The sequence below is a fragment of the Sciurus carolinensis genome, chromosome 2 (genome assembly GCF_902686445.1).
Source record: "Sciurus carolinensis chromosome 2, mSciCar1.2, whole genome shotgun sequence".
In the NCBI taxonomy this organism is placed as follows: domain Eukaryota; kingdom Metazoa; phylum Chordata; class Mammalia; order Rodentia; family Sciuridae; genus Sciurus; species Sciurus carolinensis.
This window is the reverse complement of record NC_062214.1, coordinates 154,934,715-154,950,513: the sequence shown is the minus strand read 5'-3', so window position 1 is coordinate 154,950,513 and position 15,799 is coordinate 154,934,715. Positions and strand designations below refer to the sequence as shown.

Here is a 15,799-nt window from a genome sequence, read left to right as displayed (position 1 = left end):
TGAGTTCTTCAAACTTGAAGAGCATGCTTGATGATCTCATCAATTAAAAGGATAAAAGTAGAAATGCAGTTAACTTTGACAAACTTCAGACAGTCCCTCCTGTGGGGACCTTGGGTCATACAGTTTGCAATCCCAATTGAATCATCAGATCCAGGCCTTGGTCCAGACCCAGGGGTGGTTGGCGGTCATCAAGAGAACCATGTGTTTATTTCAGCTCTGCTAACCAGGCAAAAACTCTAAAAAAGAAACCATGGTTATCTTTCCTGGACCTTTTAAACACCCACATTCTTGAAATGTTTATCCCATTGTTTGAATTAGTCCTTTGAGAAGAATGACACCCGACTTTTTTAATAACATGATAGAGCTTACAAAGTGTTTTACACATACATAATTCTGACAATAGCCTTGTGACTTCCATGGTGGAAACTCCATTTCACAGACCAGAAAGCTGAGGCATAGAGAGCTTAAGTACTTTTTAGAAGTAACAGATGATGCCGAGACTTCAACCCAGGTCTTCTGTGAGGACTTAAAAAGCAGCAGCATCTCTTTCATCCGGGCTTTACCACACACATCATAGTAAAAGCATGAGGATTCTCATGTTGTCCTGTTTACCATCAAATCTTTATGTGCTTAGATTTTTCTCACAACCTAGGTGCCCAGTCCCTTGTGGGCTAGGGCTAGGAGTTAAAATCTCTTTATACTCATTCATCCATTCTTTCATAGACCTCCTGTGTTTCAGGAATGATAGTAAAAGAAGGAGGATAAACATGAATAGGACTCAAGGTAGTCTGACAATGGACAATATCAATACCCTCTAACTAGGGTTGAACAAAGGAACATGCAATGAACTAGCAAGCCCTGAAGGGTCGGGGAACACTCTCGGGAGGAGCGCAGAGGACAAGAAGACCCCTGGTTGGTCATATCACTGTGCAAATAAACACCCAGTAAGAAACTGCTTATGTAATGAATGAATGAAATCTCCTCCCACAAGCAGCGGACAGTCATGAATGACAACCAGCAGGGGCTGGGATCTAGGATAACTCCGGAGTGGCTGAGTCAGATTCTGCATAAACCAAGAGGACATTACTGGAACTGTGGTTAAACATGCTAAAATCAAGCCAAGCCTTCCTACACTGTAACTCTCTGTGATTCCAAATTACGAGTGCTGGTTGTCATCCAATAAAAACAAATCTCCGCTTTATTGTGAATAAAGAAACAAAAGGAGGGGGTCCTGGAAAGAACTTTAAGGAGAGCATTTTAATGAATGTAGTCTTTGAAATTCAGGTGGAGAATCTCTCATTCTCAGCACAAAAAGTCATTCAAACCAGTCTCCTGGTTGAGTCAGCCAAGAGAAAGTTATGAGACATCAAAATCTGGGTCACGGGCACTCAGGAAGTGACTGGGTGTAACACCAGCCCTTCTCCTACCAACAGGTTCCCAGAGCTGACCTCAGCACACCTCAGTCTTCTCAGATCTTCAACAAAGGAGCTGTAGTAGACAAGGTCTATTCTACCTCCTTAGTTTTATATTGCTAGAAAATGAAATCATTGGAATTAGTTCTTGATCGATCTTAACAAATGTTTTCCTGGACCAATATTCAGAAAAAATCCACCATTTACAAATAATAGGAAATCTCATTTTAATTTACAGTCCTCAAGTTGGTGCTTTGCCCAATTCCAAGTCCTAAAGAGATCCTGATCTAGCACATTGATTCCTAGTTTGTCAAACTCAAGGATGCCATGAGCTATCTGGTATTAGTCTTTCCCCTCGGCAGCTTGTAGAGTCCAAGTCCAGTCCATTCATGCAGAGGTGGCAGAAGCATCCATTTCATGGGTCTTCCTTAAAGGAAATGTTTGACTCAAAACCCTTCATGTGATTTTTTTTTTTTAAATCCAGTGGAAAAAGAAGTCAAACCCTAACAAGTGAAACAGCATTAAAATGTAATAAGAGGGGCATTTAAATGGACAAGCCAAATAGAATCTTCTAAGATTAAATATATAAAATGTTAGCATGAATGATTAAACCTACCATTAAAAATCATTAAGTACTTTTTTTAAAATGCCAACATTGTAATTTAACTAAGAACTGGAATAGCTCCTCAGCATTCTTGAGGTAGCATAGATTCAACATGGGATCAGAAACACATTGGTGACCTTAGGCACTTTTTCAATCACACTGAGCCTAACTTTCCTCATCTGCAAAATGGAAATGATAACTATTTTGTGGAATTTACATAAATCTAGAAGTCAGTTATTATATACTTACTGTGTGCAAGACACTTGGTGTTAAGCATCTTATGTAACTATGTAATATATTACATGTGATTTTCATGATTTTCTGCTTGTTTATTCATTCATTCAATAACTGGAAAGCAGTTGTGTTTATGTAGCTATCTATACAATGCTTGACATATACATACAAAGTGCTAAGGAAAAAGAAAAGATGAGAAGAAAATGAAGGAAAAGAGAAAGGAAGGAGAGGGGGAAGAGAAGAGATGAGAAGGGAAAAGACAAGACAAAATAAGGAAAGTTATTATAAGTTGAACATTCCCGACTAATAAACTCAAATTCTGAAATGCTCTTGTCCGAGCTCAAAAAGTTTCAGATTTTGGTGTATCTTGGATTTGGAGCTTTTGGATTAGAGTTGCTCAACCAGAAAAGTCTACACAAATATTCCAAAATCAAAATCTGAAACACTCTGGTCCCAAACATTTCAGATGAAGGATATGCGACTTGTACCATACAAAGAATATCCTCTGGTCATTTTTAGAACTATCTGGAGAAAATTAAAAATATTTGGAGATCTAGACTGTGTTTGTGAGTTACCTCTGCTAATAAATGACTGACACACTCAGTGCTTATCACTGCTTCTGGGTGACCCAAAACAACCTGGTTCAATTCAGATCCTTGCATCTGGTCTTAAGTGTGGTATTACTCTCATAGTGACCTAGCTTCACCTCTCTGACAACTTCAAAAAAGAACTGAAAATTACCCTATGGGTGTATTTCATAAACAAAAAGTCACAAATCTGTGGCCCAAACTTGCCAAGAACTACAGGAGGAACATACTAGAAATAATTTGAAGACTTTTACAACCACCCTTCCTCATTCACTCTTTCATTCATTCACTCACGTGGTCTCTTTCTCTTCTGCTCCCAATAATTTTCTTTTCCTATCTTCATTTCTTATTCACAGAAGTTATAGAATCTTCAGGTCAGAAGGGACTTTGGAAGTCACCTAAGAGGTCACAGTCTTTTGCACTAATCTTTGCAATGAAGAGGCAGTGGACTGGCGCTGAAGTCAGGTTGCTTGTTTTCAAGTAGAATAATGGCAGCTCCTACCCCATCTTGCAGGGGTTGCTGGGATGAATAAATGATATAATATATGTCCTCAATAAACAGGAGCTAGTCTTACTTAGAAGTACTATTTTATGCCTGGCCCAGTGCTAAAGGTTCATTTACTCCTAATAAAACCCAAGTCACTGTCTCCTCGTTAGCATATTCCCATTGTTCAGACAACTCTGCACATTGCAAAGTTTCTCTTACTTTGAGCTAAATGAACTGTAGCTTCACCCCACTGCCAGCTACATAAATATAAAATTTAACCCCTCAACTCCAAGCCCAAGGACTCTCCCGTGACAATTCTTGGCTTGTCTTCTTCCAGTACACCTTGGCCTCCAGGTGGCCCCACAGCTTCTCCCTTCTGACCACATCCTGGCTTGTCCATCTCTTCAAACTATGGAAGAGATTTCAGGGGGCACCTGCTGGGCACGGTGGCACACACCTCTAATTCCAATGGCTCCGGAGGCTAGGGCAGGAGGATCACAGGTTCAAAGCCAGTCTCAGCAACTTGGCAAGGCCCTAGAAAACTTAGTGAGACCCTGTCTCTAAATAAAAAATTAAAAAGGGGATGTGGTTCAGTGGTTAGGCATCCCTGGGTTCAATCCCTAGTACCAAAAAAAGAAAAAGAAAAAAAGAGAGAGAGAGGGGACAACCACATTGTGACATCATTCATAAGAAGTTCTAAGTCTACTAAAAACCAGTTCTTTTCATGCATGATATTGCTGAATCACCTCTACCTAACCCACAGCAGTGACCAGCTTGATTATAGGCTGTGTTGGTTCTGCCTCTTTCCCTGTTTCTTTCTCTCTTCCTAGCTTCCTTTCCCATTGCCTGGCATCTGTGCCCCAAATAAACCACCTGCACAGTCAGCCCTTGCATCCTTCTCCACTCTCCTAGGAACCCCAGGCTAAGTCACACATATAATGATGTTGAATCCTGAGCCCTGGGGCACAGCACCAGAGACCTACCTTCAGGCCGATAGTGACCAGAGCCAGGCCTGTCAGTCACCAAAGTCACTCTAAATCCATCCAGCTAGACTCACCTGCCCTACTTCTTCATTTGATTCATCAGGAAACAGGGTTTTTAATCAAGGCTTTGCTGAAACTTAGATATGGGCTGCCCACTGGAATTCCTGGGATCTACCAGAGCATGCAGTCTCTCCATGAATGCTATCTCCATTCCCTTCCCATTCCCCCAGCAAAAAGGAAGTGACATTAGCTCTCCATAGCCATTCTTTCCATTCTTAGCAAACGATCCTGGTTCCTATTTTCTTATCCAAATGCTCACAAATCATGTTTTAAATACTTTTGTGGGATCTTGCACAGAACCAATGTTAACCTCACCGATCCAGCAATGGATAGAACCTCCTTTCTCCCACCTTTCCCTTGTTAGAACTGAGACAATATTATTTATCTTTTTTTTTTTTTTTTTTTTTTGCAGTGCTGGGGATTGAACCCAGGGCCTTGTGCTTGCAAGGCAAGCACTCTACCAACTGAGCTATATCCCCAGCCCAATATTATTTATCTTGAGGGTGTTGATGCTGCTGATTCCTCTACCTCTTCAAAAATCCAAAAGTGCTTCAACATTGGCATTTTTGTCACACATTTTAACTGTTAAAATGATATGTTAGTGCACATACACAGAAATGTATGCAGCAGAAGGCAATGCTGCATATGTATTTATGCTGCACACAGACACTTAAATTCTACTGACAGATCAGGATAGGCTGCATCAGAAATTCCAATGGTTGCACTTTATGGGAGTATGCTGAGGAAGTGGGAAGAGATCTTTCCCATTCGGCCTCTGGAGCTGACATTTTTTTTTTTTTTTTTTTTTTTCTTTGCGGTACTGGGGATTGAACTCAGGGCCTGGTGCTTGTGAGGCAAGCACTCTACCAGCTGAGCTATCTCCCGGCCCCTGGAGCTGACATTCTTGCTCTTTCTAGCTTAAGCTTACAGTCCACAGCATCAGCAAAAAATTAAAATTTAAAAAATGTATATCTTTCCAGGAGCTCATTTTCCATGGGACACTGATCATTAGAATACCTGGAAATTCCAGCAGGGGCATGTCCAAAAACCTGAGGGAAATGAAACAAAGAGTCCAGCTCTGCCTCTCTCAAACAGTGACTCAGGTGGAGCTGGGAGAGACAGTTCCAAGAACCAGGCAGTGAATTATTACTGAAAGTAGTACAGAGAATGTTCAATAGTGTAATGAGTGATCACACTACAAAGACAAAAAAGAGCATGCCTAGCTCAGAGCTTACATGTATAACACTTGAGATGTTTAAGCCAATGGTTCCATCACAGAAAAACACACTTGCATCACAGAAATGCTCTTTGAATAAAATAATCTGTGCCAGAGAGAGTCTAGTGTACATTACCAGTTAAGACTGACCAAAGAGTGTTACCAGAAGCACGCTGTCCTGTCCCTCTCCTTCTCCCACCTTTCAAACACATGTTGCCACCACAGCACTTTGCATGTGAAGCTACCTTTAACTGGAAGAGAAACTCTGAAAACGACCTTTCTCATAGCAGAAAGTTCAAGTGAGCAAAAAAGAAGTAAACTTCATCCTAACACTGAGCCATCTGGGTCAGCTTCAAACCTGAACCTAAATGAGGGTTCTAACAGGTTAGTGACCTTAAATAGCGGTTGGAATGGTGGAAAGAGCATGGAACTGAGGAGAGTTCAATTCTAATCCCAGACCTGCTGGCCCTGGCTTTGTCAATCAGTATTTCATCTCAGAGTCTGGGGAAATTACCATGGTCAGTCACAGATTTTCAAACTGCCCTCGCTGGACAGTTAGGGTTGGTAGGAGGGGACAGCAGACATCTGCTTCCTACAAACTTCATGTAAGTTTTCATTTACAATGAAAGCCTTCTGATCCACACCCATAAAACTGAAAAGCCACTGCACCAAGTCACCTCTAACAATCTAGGATCTTTCCACTCAAAATGAGATCCACAGACCGACCGGCAGCATCAACATCACCTGGGAGCTTATTACAACTGCAGGTCAGGCCCCATTACAGACTTCCTTCATCAGAGTTTTCAGGAACAAGATCCCCAAGTGATTTGTATGCACATTAAATTTTGAGAAGAACTGGTCTGACACGTTTATGTTTTCCTTTAAGTGTTTTAGATGTTACTGCTTAACACTAGTCTAATCAAAGTATCCTGCAAAAGTATTCTACTGGGAGGAACTACAACTAAGTCTCAGAAGTTTATGGATGCTTAAAAGGGGTGAAAATATTAAGTGCCCAGATGTTTTGTTTTCCTACCTTTAAAAGTTAGAAATCACATGTTTGGATTAACCTAGGGATGTTCTTTCCTCCGTTTATCAAGAGATCATATCTAGTGGACAATATGCTTCATGCTTCCCTCTCTCTATTCACAATTACCCTTTGAAGGCCCAGGAAGCCTGCCCCTGACATGGCATATATATGGTGTCCCCTCTATGCATGGTTTCCCTAATGAAGCTGGCATTACTGGTATTAAAAGGCAAGAATTTTGGGGGGTACTGGGGATTGAACTCAGGGGTACTCGACCACTGAGCCACATCCCCAGCCCTATTTTGTATGTTATTTAGAGACAGGGTCTCACTGAGTTGTTCAGTGCCTCACTTTTGCTGAGGCTGGCTTTGAACTTACAATCCTCCTGCCTCAGCCTCCTGAGCCTCTGGCATTACAGGCATGTGCCACTGCACCCAGCTCACTTCAGCTTCTTACACAAACAAAATCACTCGGTCCTCTCCCTTTCACTCCAGTTTGGTTCTCTCATCAGAACTGCACTGTTTAGCAACTGTTGATGGTCTAAGCATTACATCTGTGTTTGTTTAACCTCCACTACTTGAGTGTAAGCTCCTTGAGATGAATTATTACACTGACTTCACCCTTTGGCAGAGCACCTGGTTCTCTGTTGGGGTATCTGGTGCATGTATATGTGTTCAAGAACTTAGTCCCACAATTTTATGCAGGATACTGATCACCAGGTACCATCATAATGGTAAAATCTATCATAGAAGAAATCACAGGACCATTTGATTCCCCCCCCCCATAAACTAAGATCAGAAAACTGTAGTAAAATGTTGATATTTGGAGAAAGAACAAAACTCAGGAATCAACTTCTGAGTTTCAAGGAGTCACAGGCTCCTACATAAAAACAGGTTGGTTCTTAGGAACCCTAAGCTGGTTCTCAGAGTGCAGGTTTCAGAGCAAGGCCCAAGCCTTGACTAACTAACCAAGAGAATGCTCAGTTCCTACTCTGAAAGTTCTGCTTTCTTGGGGAGAATCCTGCCTCAGGCAGCTTCCATGGAAGCAAAAAATAGCTCAGAGGAGATGTCTGATTCTGCATCTTAATCTATGTGAATTGGATGAGCTCAGTCAGGCCTTAGAAGGAATGATTAGGAGGGATGAAAAGGAAGGAACAGGCTAAAACTCAAAGCGGTGATTTCATGAAAACCGATTTCTATGCTTCCCACACTTTCCCTAGCAACTGGGTTTACAGGACTTCACTGATCAATGGAGACAACCCCCCAATTTCTCCTCAAGGTGAAACAATGTATCCCTCTTCTGTTGTCAAGTCTCTTCTGAATTACCCCTCAGCAGACAGATGGGGCAGTTTTAAAGTTTCTTCTCAGTCCCCCGAACCCTCCATTCGCCCCAGTTGTTTACTTAAACATAAAAAAGCCAATTTGACTGCTGTGAAGTTTGTCTTCCTCTTCCTTGCTTTGATGAAGCCTGTTTATAACACATACTCAGTTGCTGAAGCCCTTGAGCAACTAAGCTAAACAACCAAATCCAAATAATTCACAACAAAGAGTCTAAATGTATATGACCCGCTATAGTTTACAATCAGTTAGCTTGCTCAGTCATCCCAGACCAACCCAAAGAAAATTACAGCACCCTCAGTGAAAGGGTTTCATAGGGAAGGTTCCTATATACTTCATTCTACCAAGTGATTTTTTCTTTTCACATTCACCAACTGAAGAAAAAAGTGTTGACAAGTTATTTGAGAAAACTGGGTCAGGCTGCCTGCATTTTTTTTTTTTTAAGGACCCGACATGATATAGAATGGAACAATGAAGGTAAACTCGTAGGTGGAACACAGCAGTAGCATTTTAGGGATCCAAGTCCTCATCAGTCTCTTCTTCATAACCCTTCAAATGAAAAGATTTCTGATCATTTAGGAAAATACTATTTATATCAATTCCACATTAATGAGTGGTGAACTTAAACATGAAGGATAAAATAGATCCTAGCCGGGTCATTAACAAGGAACTTCCAGACCATAACAAACCATTATTTTTATAGATGAGAAAACTAAGGCTCAGAAATTAATCAGCCTCGTCTGATAGATTTCAAAATCCATATTCCAAGAATCTTCCACAGATTATGCCCTCCTGTGGGTAGAAACAGGTACTTGAACAATACTTCTCTTTCCATCTCAATCCTTCCACCTGACGCCCCAATACGCTGATGTCCCAAGATGATGCCACCAGGGGCCAAAGCAGAAACTGAACTGAACTGCCTCTTCCTCCACGTTTTGCCTCTCAGAGGACCGTGCATGTACCAGGGAAGCTCTTCCCCAAAAGTATACAAATACACAAATACAACACTTAGCACGTACTCCCACACCCATGAACCACACTGCTCACACAGACGCACCATACCTGACACACATCCACGCAACACACTGCCCCTACCACACACACACCTCATAATCCACCCCCCACTTCAATCACTGCATAACCCCCACGACCCACACACCACACACACACACCCTTTTCATCTTTTAACTTTTCCTCTTCATTCGCAGCAGGCCCCGGTCTTAACGTCTTCTTCAGTTCTTGATCATCTGTGCAGGATTAACTCCAAATTCCTTGGCTGGCAAAAGTCCTGCACACACATTGCTTCTGCTTCTCACTTCTGCCCTTTAGAACTCAGCACTCTGCGTTCTTTCAGTCACTCTGAACTTACGATTTCCTGCACACAACCAGTCCCTCTCACAAAGCAATGTTTTTTGTTTTTTGTTTTTTGTTTTTATAAATTCTATTTTTTCTGCTTGGAAAATGTCTCTACCATCCTGCTGTCCACCATCCTCATTCTATATGAAACCATCTTCTCTTCACCCTTTAAGACTCTACTCAAACACATCTGGACCCCTGCCTCCAGCAATTAGCTGCTAAGTTCACAATGCCCCAGCACTCTATCATCCATACTTTTAATTTAACCCCATATTTATGCCTCAGCACCTATGATATTAAATTAGTTATTTACTCAACACTGAGAGTAATCTATCATGTACCAGTTCCTGGAATACAGTAAGATACCTCTATAGTCCCATTGTATAACACTGAGCCAGGAAAATAGTAGGCAGTCAGAAAATGTTTGTTGAATGAATAAAGGAATGAAGGAACTATAAATAAGATCTTATCCATATCATCAAGAAAACCTCTTCTACTTTCATTGTACTCCATTTGTGACCTAAAAAAAGGGCCCTTATCTAAAGTTGTAAGGTACTGGAAATAAGCCTCAACTTAGAAAGATGACCATGACCAATACCCAATGACCAGATCTGGAGTGAAAGAGATAAACACATGCATTCACAAGCAGGCACACACACACACACACACACACACACACACACACACAAATCCATATGGATTGTGTTTGTCGGTTTTCCATTAATAAACTTCTAAACAGGTAAGTTTATTGTGGCTCACAATTTAAGAGATTTCAGTCCATGACAGGTTGGCCTGATTGCTTTGGGCCTGTGGTGGCACAAAACGGCAGAGCGAAACTACTCAACTTATGGCCAGGGAGTCAGAGAAGAAGAGGAAGGGGCAGGATTTCATTGTCCCTTTCAAGGGTTTGCTCCCAATGACCCCAAGATCTCCTACTCTTAAAGTTTCCTTACCTTTCCATAGTGCCAAGCTGGGACTAAGCCTTTAACACATGGACCTCTGAAGGTCATTAAAGATCCAAACTACAGTAGGGATTGAGACAACTATTTTCTTTGAATCTCTGATAACCATGAACCTGAGGCAAAAGATGAATCAGTGAATCACTAGATTCTCAGTACATTTAAGAAAATAAAAAGTGAATATTAAAACATATCCCACAGATCTCAAATAAACCATGTGTAATGTGCAGGCTATTTCTCAATTTAAATAAAGAGTCCTGCAGAAAACAACCAAATTCACATAGTTACTAATTATTTTTTTCTTTTCTTTTTTTTAAACTGAATCAAACCCCAGATATGAATTTGGTTCCCATTTACCAAGTTTTAAAATCTCTAAACACTAGAAGAAATGCTATGCTTCAATTGAAGATTACAAAATAAATGATACTGGATGACTTTGGTACGAGAAATCTTAGCCACTCAATGAATGAGTCATTCTGCACAGCAGAGTTTTCTGAATTGGGAAGAACAGCTTTGGAGGTTAATTATCTTGGGTATAAATATTTCCCAAGTATATTGAACACTTCCCTGCCTTCTTAAAAAGTGTATTTTTTTAAATGTACCCTTTTGGTAGTCTGCTGTTATTATCAGTAAATAGCAATTATTACCTTATGTCATCAAAAAACAGTCACCTACAGGGTCAATTGAGGTTTCCCACCTTATAGTTCAAAGCCTTCGGGGCTTGTGCTCCAATTCTTGTGTCTGAAGTTATAGTTTTTCTATCTCCTTCCTACTCATCAGCTTATCAGAGGGTCACTTTCACCGCTGGTTACAGCAGACCCTCACCCTATTCTAAATGTACTACTCCCAATATACTATGGATTATTTTTCAAATTAAAAAAAATGTTAGGATAGTGTCTAGAATAAGAGTAAGAATGTTCTGAAAGAGGACCTGAAGTATACTTTGAATTTTCATGCCATCTACTCTAGTTGCTAAGTGGATGTTTTTGCCTCCTTCCTAGTTCTTGGCTAAGTTCCAGAAATGTAGAGAGGCACAACAGGTATGCTGGACAAATCTTGATTCTCTTTATGATGCCTGCCCTCCAAAAGTAAACTAAACCATCACATCATATGACCTCCCGAGTGAATTTCTGTTCTGGTCACACAACAAAACAAGTACAAAGGTTTCCATGCAGGTAAAATGTTTAGGTTGAATGATTAATCCAGAAACTGAGAGATGGTCCCTACCTTACATAATGTTTCTATATTTTGTACATCTGAATCATTTAGCAGCACAAATAGGTAGGCATTGTAAACAGGTATGGTTAAAGAAAAAAGTTTGAGGGAAAAATTACCAAATGATTTCAAAAGACTCACAGAGGTTGAATTCTTGTTGAATTATATTTTTGTAAATTAAGTCACTCATTTTGAATATCATACATCTAATTATTCACTAAACTGATAGCTGCTGTATTGGGAAAAATCCTCTCCATTACTCAAAAAAATATATATTGCTCTGACATTTAAGTAACATGAAAATGAATTATCATGAAACAGACCCTACAAGAGTCAAAGTTAAGCATTCAACATAAATGACTTACTTAAATTCTCTGTATTCTACAAAATGAAAAAGTTTATATAATCTTGTTTGTCAAACTGGAGGAAGCAAACCAAGCAGGGGAACTGTGCTACCCACTGACATTAAAGACAGAAGCAAAGAGAGAGGATCATCAGTTACCCTAGTTATATTTCTACACACTAAGGAAAGAGGCTGGCCCTTCCACTATTTATAAACGTGGAACTCAACCAAAGGGGGCCCTGTCACTACCACCCTGGAGTAACTGTATGGGCTGTCAGGCTTGGGATGAATGGAATCTCCCTCAGAATGACCCTCCACACTTGGCAGTGCAGGATCCTTTGGGTGCAGTCAGGAAAAGGCCAGTGAGAATTTCCAGCAGTCACTTCCACCCTATGATTCTATATATGGAAACATCCCATTCTAGCCTCTTCAGCATCATGAGCACCATACCAGGGAGGAGGAATGAGGAAGAGGCTGGCTCTCCTCTTGCTACTCTGAAGGCTCACTCACTTTAGTGCCTCCCAAGCCTCCATGCCTAGACAAATGTCATCCAATAGCCCAACCTCTTCCTATTCTTTCAGGCCAGCAGCTTTAACATGGAACAGCTGGAAGAGGACCCTGCATTCTTTTCTCTGCATAAACACTGGGGGCTCTCTGTTCACCCTCCTGCAGCAGCATGAACCAAAGAATTTCCCCCATCCAAAATCACAACCATCAGCCCATGCCCCCACCCCCAGTCTCCCCTTACTACCAGTATATAATTTCAGTCTGTCATCACTCATGCTAGCAAATGGCAAACTGCTGGACCTTTGGAGTATATTCACTTTCTGTACTAGTTGAGGTGTCTATAAATACTAGTAGGGTAATGGGAAACAATTCTATTCGGGAAAGTTTCCTAGCAAAAAGCATTGAGGAACCAAATTCATGGCCTGCTCTTCCAACAAGATCCCTATCAACATGGATAACGTCATGACCAGTAAGTGTAGCCACATCATATCCGTACTGCAAATGTCATCTTAATAGTCTGTATCATCATCTACATATTATTCTGAAGACCAACCTCTAAAACCGTAATATTCGTGGGGGAAAAAAATAAAATAAAATTGCATTTTCAGGTGTTCTTCATACAGCCTGATCCGAGCTTGGCTGCTGAAGGGCAGTCCCGGGCTTCTTCATGTGTTGCTTAAATCCAGAGCCACGTTGCCCAAAAGAAGAAGGGGGTGGGGGAAGCCCAGAAAATCCAGACTCTACGTGACCTGACTTACTTATTTCCCAGGAAACTGCATGAGAGAAAAATCAATCATTCATGCTACCGTAGCTACCACACGGAATGGACTAAGGAGTTCACAGTGGGCAAAACCCCAAAGCAGCCAGCGGAGCTAAGTAGGCGGCGAGGACCGGGTGTGTGTGGGGGGGTAGATGCCAATGGCCCCAGGGCGGGTGCCGTCCGGGTCCCCACCGGAGGCGGTCAAGGGGCGGGGCTCCGGCCCCAGGCGGTGAGACTGGGTTGGGGGCAGTACCGTGGTGGCCGCGCACTTACCGGGGCTGTTGGCCTCGCCTTCCAAGACGTGCAGCTCGGCGCAGTCGGCCAGCGAGTGCTCCAGGCAGAGCTGGAGGAAGCGGGCCTGGGTCTGGCTCACGCGCTTGAGCAGCGACAGCAGCGCAACAGTCTGCTCGCACTCGTTCCAACCCTTAAACCAGCCCGCCAGCACCCCGACCTGGTCGCGAAACATCATGGTTAGGGGGCGGCCCTCGGTCTACAAAGCCCCTCAGCGCCCCTACCCGCCCCGCCCGCCCCAAAGTTTGGCGGAGCCGCAGCCCCGCGGCCACCGGAGACGCGTTCCGGTTCCAAGGTGGCTCTGGTGCCCGGACGCTGCAGGTACTGCCTCGGCTCCTGCCTCTCTTGTCTGGTTTCAGTTACGTTCCGGTGGTTCTGGCTGATTTCCCTGGAGACGATGACAGACAGTAGCACGGAAATGTTTCTTTTTTTAAAAAAATAACGATTAAAAAAAAAAAATCCCTCACAAGGCACACAACTGAATGAAGAATGCTCTTTTCCCCCCTTCTCGTAGCTTGGGGATGGTGATTTCCGTCGTCCCGGGGTCTTCTCCCCGCTGGGTGGCAGCTCGGACCCTTCACACCCGCATTCCCGAGCGGCGATCACCACTGGAAGGAGAGAAAGAGCTGCAGTGAGACCTCCGCCAGTGAAGGAGCGCGCCCAGGGGGACGAGTGCATCAGAGGGTGGCTGTGGGTGGGGGCGTCCCGCGGAGGTTGAGTCCGGCAAATACCAGCCGCCCCTCCGCACCCTGGTGCAGGAGATGGGCTATTCCCGTGCGGGGAATGGCCAGAAGCCTCCTTCCCAGGTGCAGGAGGAGACCCCGCGGCTTCCTGTTGCTGCGGCTGCGAACGGCTAGTGCTCCCCTCAACGCCCCACCCGGGGTGGCCTCAGGAGCTGTGCGAACGCCAACACCAGCAACAGATCTTCCCCGTGCAGAAAACTTGCAATGCGGCTCCGAAGGGGCGCGGGGGTGGGGGTGGGGGCTAACGCAAAGCAGAGGCGGAGGCAACGACAGCCCGAGTTCCTTCCTCCTCCTCCACCCTCTCCCTCCTCCTTCTCCTCCTCCTACTCCTCCTCCTCCTCCTCCTCCCTCCTCCTCCTCCTCTTCCCTCCTCCTCCTCCTCCTCCTCCTCCTCCTCCTCCCCAAGAAGCAGCCGAGCGGCTGCAGCTCCATCTACAGCAAAAGCCAGCATCTCCACCGCCTGGCGCCCCTCTGGATTTAGGCCGTGAGCAGCCGCGGCAGCAGCTCGAGACAAAAATAAACTCTCCCCACCCAAAGCTCCGCGCCCAACGGGCGGCGGCGTAGCACAGAACCCTGGCTCCCCAGCGCCGCGCCGCGCCACTCAAGCCCACCCGGGAGGTCTCCCAGGGCCTGCTTTGCCTGGAGCGATCAGCCTTGTGCGTGCGTGTGCGCGCCTGTGTGTACGCGCGTGTAAGCCTTAGGCATCCTGCCCCCGCTGCCGCCGCCCACGGGCGGGTCGGTAGGGCCCTGCGCCTAGTCTGCGCGTCCCAGGCCGAGGCCGCTGGGTTGCGGGACCAGCCGGAGCACGCGGCACAGGGAATCAGCCAGAGCCCGCAGCAAAGCTTCTACCCGCAGCAGGGCGGCACGGCGGGGAATGCAGATCACCGCCATCCGCACACGCCCCCCAACGACCGCGAAGAAGAAAGTTCGGCTTCGGGGACTCCCCCAGTACTATCTCGGCTGTGGTTGCCGCCACCAGCGGGGAGGAGAGCCCAACGGCTCAACAGTCGCGGGGAGGCTCGCTCCCAGCCTTCTGCTTCCCGGTTTCCAGAACTTCTTGGGTGTAGGGTGAAGCCCCCAGCAAGGGACCCCAGTGACCACTGGGTCCCCCGCCGGGGGGGCGAAGGAAAGGGACGCTTACCTTGTTGCGGCTCATCCCTGCGGCTCGGGGCCCTACTCGCGGGTCCGGGGCCGGGGCGACTCTCAGCGGGGTTGGGGGCTCCCGGAGCGCGGTCTGCTGGCCATGCCGTCGGGGCGGGCGGAGCTGGGAGAGAGCTGCGCTGCGGGTCCGGGGCGCTACTGCCGCCGCCGCTGCTGCTGCCTCCAGTGTCGGCTCGCGGAGGACTGAGCCGCCAGAGCCGGAGCTCCCCACATGCTACTGATTAACATACACCATTACATCATGGGCTTGGCAGGGAGCGCCCAAGAGGGGGGAGAGGAACCCGGGCGGCGGCGGCTGCACGCGGGGGGAGGAGGGGGGAGGATCCCCGGACCCGGCAGGCGGCTGGGAAGGGGGGCAGATTCCTAAGTGGGAACCAGAAAAGGAGGAGGGGAGCGAATGGGTGGAGCTGGAAGGCGCTGAGGGGTCGGGCTGGGGGAACCGTTGAGCAGAGCAGAGAAGTTTGGGGAAGAGGAGGGGTCCGGGTGAATTCCTCACTGAGTGTAGAGGAAGAGCCCGGGC

The 15,799-nt window shown here is 45.2% G+C and overlaps 1 protein-coding gene across 2 annotated transcripts in view; it reads right to left on the bottom strand.

The window, feature by feature from the left end:
* Positions 1-15,560, bottom strand: part of Samd4a (sterile alpha motif domain containing 4A) — a 208,910-nt gene extending 193,350 nt beyond the window's left edge. Inside the window, exons 1-2 of one of the 2 annotated variants that reach the window (XM_047542032.1) lie at positions 15,260-15,560; positions 13,358-13,983 (exon numbers count right to left, since the gene is read on the bottom strand). In XM_047542032.1, the coding sequence (XP_047397988.1) occupies positions 13,358-13,553 (196 nt within the window). In that variant the 5' untranslated portion in view covers positions 13,554-13,983; positions 15,260-15,560. The remainder of the gene's footprint in view (positions 1-13,357; positions 13,984-15,259) is intronic. The other variant, XM_047542033.1, reaches the window with a different exon arrangement.
* Between the last annotated feature and the right edge of the window lie 239 nt (positions 15,561-15,799).